Raw genomic sequence first — 5,793 nt, 5'->3', positions numbered from 1 at the left:
CTTCTTTTCTTAGGCAGTCCCTCGGAACCGAGGATGACTTGCTTCCACATTAAAAATTAGTTCTCAGGTGACTGATGAGTCCAATGCGGGATCTACAGTCTCTGTCACAGGTGGGGCAGACGGTGGTTGAAGGGGCGGGTGGGTGGGGTGATTGGGTTGACGAGCGCTCCTTGCGGTGTTTGTGCTTGGCTTCCGCTTGCTCCCGGCGAAGAGACTCGAGGTGTTCGGTGCCTTCCCAGATGCTTCTCCTCCACTTTCTTCAGAGGGTGGTGAATCTTTGGAATTCTCTACCCCAGAGGGCTGTGGAGGCTCAGTGGTTGAGTATATTCAAGACAGAGATTGATAAATTTTTGAATATTAAGGGAATTAAGGGATATGGGGGTAGTGCAGGAAAGTGGAGATGAGATAGAAGATCAGCCACGATCTTATTGAATAGCAGAGCAGGCTTAAAGGGCCAAATGGTTGACTCCTGTTCCTATTTCTTATGGATTGAGTGGAGTCTCTGGGATTGAGTGGATTCTCTGGGATTGAGTGGATTCTCTGGGATTGAGTGGAGTCTCTGGGATTGAGTGGATTCTCTGGGAGTGAGTGCAGTCTCTGGGATTGAGTGCAGTCTCTGGGATTGAGTGCAGTCTCTGGGATTGAGTGGATTCTCTAGGATTAAGTGCAGTCTCTGGGACTGAGTGGATTCTCTGGGATTGAGTGCAGTCTCTGGGATTGAGTGTAGTCTTTGGGATTGAGTGGACTCTCTGGGATTGAGTGGACTTTCTGGGATTGAGTGGATTCTCTGGGATTGAGTGGAGTCTCTGGGATTGAGTGGATTCTCTTGGATTGAGTGGAGTCTCTGGGATTGAGTGGAGTCTCTGGGATTGAGTGGTGTCTTTGGGATTGAGTGTAGTCTCTGGGATTGAGTGGATTCTCTGGGATTGAGTGGCGTCTCTGGGATTGAGTGGAGTGACATGAATCAGTCATTCATGAAAGAAAGACTTATTAAATAATACTGAGTGGCCTGCGGGTGGCGCTGTCCAGGGAGAGTATAAATACTCGGGCACGGGCCCAGCTTGTGCAGGACATTCTTAACAGGAACTAGTGGAGGACACAACTAGATCTCCATGTTGTAAAACAGTTGATTAAAGCTTTGTTTAATGCTTAGACCAAGTGCCTAGTAGTTTTGTTATGTCATGCAGTCTCTGGGATTGAGTGGAGTCTCTGGGATTGAGTGGATTCTCTGGGATGAGTGGATTCTCTGGGATTGAGTGCAGTCTCTGGGATTGAGTGGATTCTCTGGGATGAGTGGACTCTCTGGGATTGTGTGGATTCTCTGGGATTGAGTGCAGTCCCTGGGATTGGGTGCAGTCTGTTGGATTGAGTGGACTCTCTGGGATTGAGTGTCTCCAGTCCCAGTTGCAGCCCCGGGTGCGGTTGTCCGCGGGGCCGACAGGGGGCGGGTGTGGGCGCGTCCTTTGACCCCGGGCGGGTGGCGCGGTGCAGGCTGGGAGCTGTAGTCCGCGGCCGGGACAAGATGGCGGACTGCCTGGAGCGGGTGCGGGTGTCGGAGGCCGAGCTGAGGGAGCTGGCCCGCAACCTCGGCCCCGCTGCCGCCACCACCACCACCACCACCGCCGCCGCCCGCGCTGGTAAGAGGCCCCTGGGGAGTGGTGGAGGGGGGCGCCCCATAAACCCGTCGCCCGGCAACCCGAGCGCGGGACCAGAGAGGCGGAGGGCCCAGAGAGAGAGAGAGAGAGCGGGGCCCGCACCGGCAACCGCCTCCCACACCCGGGCCACGGCCCCGCCACCGCACTCACCCTCCCGCCCGCTCACATTCTTCCTCACCCCCCACCACTCACTTCAAAACCGCTCTCCCAATCCGCCCTTCACTCCTCCCCGACATCCCTCACCCCGGCAACGGCCCCTCCCCCTCACAACCCCCCCCACTCACCCAGCTCCCCCATCCTTCCCTCCCCCTCACCCCACCGCACTCACCCAGCTCCCCCACCCTCACCCCCACTGCACTCACCCAGCTCCCCCACCCTCCCCTCACCCCCACCGCACTCACCCAGCTCCCCCACCCTCATCTCCCCCTCACGCCCCCCACCACACTGCACTCACCCAGCTCCCTCCCCCCCACCACACTCACCCAGCTCCCCTACCCTCCCCCACCGCACTCACCCAGCTCCTCCACCCTCCCCCATCACCCACTTTACCCCCACCCCACTGCTTCTGCGCAAGCGAGGGAAAATCAACCAGGGATCCTACTGCTATCACACACTCAACCCTGCACAGACACACCTGTACACAAACATCTATCTATACACACACTCATCTACACACACAGACATGTATGTTCACATTTGATGAACAGGCACTTGGACAAGTTACCAAGGTCTGTATGCCCAAGGAACCGTACCTAAGTATGTCAGCACCCAGGAGAGGCGGGGAGTAAAATGGGTTTGGAAGGCGATCGGCTGGGGCGGGTGGGGGAAACGGTTCTGCAATATTAGCAGCTCCCAGTTCTGCCTTATACTCACGCTGGAGCTCTACAAATGTGTTTTGGTTTGTGGGGTTATTGTAACTGTGTTTCCTTTCCAGACGTTCCCAAGGAAATCAAAGAACCGAGACCACGGAAAGACAACCGGCGCCCTGATATTCAAATTTACCAGCCCGGCGTATCCAGACTGAGAAACAACAAACAGAAAGCCACACAGCTTGAAACCCCAGGAAGGGAGGAGACAGATGGGAAAGATCTTGGTGGGAATAAGGAAGCTCCGTGTAAGACTGTGCCGAAGAGGAGCTGTCCCTTGGCTGGTGAGGGCCACAGTAATGGTGGCAGTAACCAGGGATGTGCCAACAGGAATGGACAGCTGGATAGGAATGAGGAGGAAGATCTTAAGTGGGCTGAGGAGCAAACTGCAAGTTCTAACTCCAATGCTGTTGGGAAGCAGTCGAAGAGGGTCAAAAAACCAGATCGTCAGATCTACCAGCCGGGCAGACGGGTGCAGGTGTTCAGCAAGGAATCACCCAGCAGCTTAGGCGATGAAGAGCTGGTGAAGAAAGTTGAAGAGCTGAGGCTGGCAGATGACAGTAAGACTGTTTGTGCCGAGGAGAATACCGGGACTGGTGACAATAAAGGCAATCAGGAAGACCGTGAGAAGGTCCAACCAATTGTAGAGGCGAAACTTGGCAAAAGGGAGAAGGGGAGGAGGGGGATAAGGAAGGATGGTACAGCTCGGGGGAATAACTTTGCAGAAGACCCTGAAGACAGTCTAATCAATCGATCCCAGGCAAGACCAGAGAAACCCGGAGGTCCCTCCAAGCGCTATTCCAGGTCTGACAAGCGCAGGGGCCGTAACCGGACCTGCAGCACAAGCTCTGCAGGCAGCAACAACAGCTTGGATGGTCCTCCATGCCAGCACGGACCCGCTGATGGGGAAAGAAAGAAAGTGGCAGTGAAGGAAAGGAAACCTGCTGGTGATCGGAAAGAAAGGTTGAGACCCTCCAAGCAGGTTTCAATCTCTTCCACTGATTCTTTGGAAGATGACTGTGCTGAGGAGAACAGAAATCACGCGCCAACAAAGAGTCCTGAAAAGCGGAAAGGTTTTGAGAAAGAACGGGCGCTTGGCAGAAACAGCGAGGGCTCTGACCGCAGGAAGAGAGAGAGTAAGTCCTCGCTCAAGGTTATGTTTGACAATGAGACAGTCAGCAGAGTGGCTATTGCGACCAAGCAAAATGCTGAGGAAAAGAACAAAGGGAGAGGCAAAGCAGGCAGGGCCGAGGCCAAACCCAACCTGTCGTCAAGTAAGTTCAGTCAGAATACAGAGAAAAGGGATAAATTCGAGGAGCCCCGAGGGAAGGGCCGGGGTATCTTGGTCCTGCCTGCCAACACCGATCTCTCTTCGACAGCACCCGGCTCTCCTGGTTCTCCACAGATGGGGCCAAGACTTCTGTTTGGTCGAAGTTCTCGGAGCCGAGGCCGTGGCGGGACTTCCCGTAGACTGTGGGATCCCAACAATCCTGACCAGAAACCGGCGCTGAAGAGCCAGACCGCCCAGCTCCACTTCCTGGACACGGATGATGAATGTAGTTCGTCCTCCCAGGGAGAGACCTACTCGTCCTACACACATCCAACCCCCACATCGTACTACAAATTCCAGAACTCCGACAATCCGTATGGTTACTCCCGGGCTGCGGTGGCTGGCCCCCAGTATCCCTACGGCCCTTACGCTATGCAGTACCAGATGAGTGGCAACAGCAACATGTATCCGGCGACGTATTATCCGGGGTACCCGACTCCCCAGTTCATAGCTCCCTATCAGGCGGGGCAGCTGAACCCGGAAGACATGGAGCAGCACGTGCGGACCATGCAGCAGCAGGAACTGGGGAAGCTCCTGCGGATGGCGGACAACCAGGAGCTGCAGCTCAGCAACCTGCTGTCCAGGGACAGCGTCAGTAAAGATGGGCTGGAGAGGATGGCACAGCTCAGGTGAGGTCCCCCCCCCCTCCGCCCCGGCTTTGGTTGTTTATTTCCCATCCAAACTTCCTCCTTTTCGGAAGGTGCTGGCTCTCAGTTGGGGAGCCCTCCCTCCTGTACTTGGCCCAAGTGGCCGGGTTTGAGCCCAGGCAGCCAATGGCAGGTTACGGGGACACTGAGCAAACCTCCCCTCACCCAATATCCACAGGGGAGCGGTCCGGGAGCCCCGAGAGCCTTTATTAACTGATGCTCAGCAAACCGAAGAGGGTCAGTCCTGCGCTAACAGGTGGTTTGATGGTCCAAACTCAAATTAATTTCCTGTTTCACCTACAGTCAGATGTAATTAGAGAGTTTTAATAAAAACCCCTGATTGCTCATCTCGATTCTGCAACCTAATCTCCAAACCGTGCGATAAGAAGTTTAATTTAAACATCGATTCAATTTCAAATGTATTGAGAGACAAGTGGGGTCAAACTGGGGAAAAGTAAACTGAGCATTTGTGGTGAGGAGATTCTTTATACAAAGGGTAATCGTCACGTGGAATGGTTTCAGAATCAGTTGGACGTGAGATAGTAGGAGTGCAGGGTCTTTCTGGGTGGATGGGCTGAATGGCCTCCCTCATTTATCTCTCTTTTGTGATTGGACGCTTACACGACAGCATCTGAACAGCAGCTAATGTCTGGAGTGAAGAACGGCCCTTCAATCCTGATCCATCCCAAGTGCAGATCTGATTATTGTGTCACCAGTTGCTGCCTCCATCCTGTTCATTCCCAACGGTATGTTCCTTCCCCTGCCTCCCATGAAAACACAGTCGAGCAGTGCTGGTAATCTCTCTCCAACCCTCAATCTCTCTTAACAGATACCAATCCAGCCTCTCCTCAAAGATGTTATTGACCCTGATTCCCCTCCCCTCTCTGGACATCTGCCCTGGTCACTCTCCCATGGAGATGGTGTTGCTGATCTTGCACCTTGCGGCAGGATGTTGAATCTTGTACTTTGTCCGATGCTGATTGAGGACAAACTGTTCAGAAATATGCGCATTTAAAGGAACACTCAAATATCGGTTCCATTTAATACACAGACCAGCCCTTTAGTTCGCAGCACTAGTTATTTTTATCTGTATGGAGAGAAATTCAGCTTCCGAATAGGTGTCTATCTGAGTTAGGTCAAAGCTGTTAACAGCTTTGGAGAGATCAGTGGCAGTCTTGTTCGTGTCCCATCAGAGACTTGAGTGCAAAATCGAGGCTGACACTTCCACTGCAGTACAGAGGGAGCACTGCACGGTCGGAGGGGCAGTACTGAGGGAGTGCTGCACTGTCGGAGGG

General features: G+C 53.9%; 1 protein-coding gene across 1 annotated transcript; it reads left to right on the top strand.

Annotated features, from left to right (window-relative positions):
- The first annotated feature begins 1,446 nt into the window (after nt 1-1,446).
- On the top strand, nt 1,447-4,505 carry LOC147080904 (telomerase-binding protein EST1A-like). The gene is made up of 2 exons (XM_085981038.1): nt 1,447-1,637; nt 2,590-4,505. The coding sequence occupies exons 1-2, from the start codon at nt 1,523-1,525 to the stop codon at nt 4,482-4,484; spliced, it is 2,010 nt and encodes a 669-aa protein (XP_085837164.1). The 5' UTR covers nt 1,447-1,522; the 3' UTR covers nt 4,485-4,505.
- Nucleotides 4,506-5,793: the final 1,288 nt, after the last annotated feature.

This window comes from Somniosus microcephalus, unplaced genomic scaffold (assembly GCF_052327205.1).
Source record: "Somniosus microcephalus isolate GS21.2 unplaced genomic scaffold, FLI_Smic_1.0 scaffold1026, whole genome shotgun sequence".
NCBI lineage: Eukaryota > Metazoa > Chordata > Chondrichthyes > Squaliformes > Somniosidae > Somniosus > Somniosus microcephalus.
Note: the sequence above shows the minus strand (reverse complement) of the source record. Positions and strands in the feature narration are given on the sequence as shown.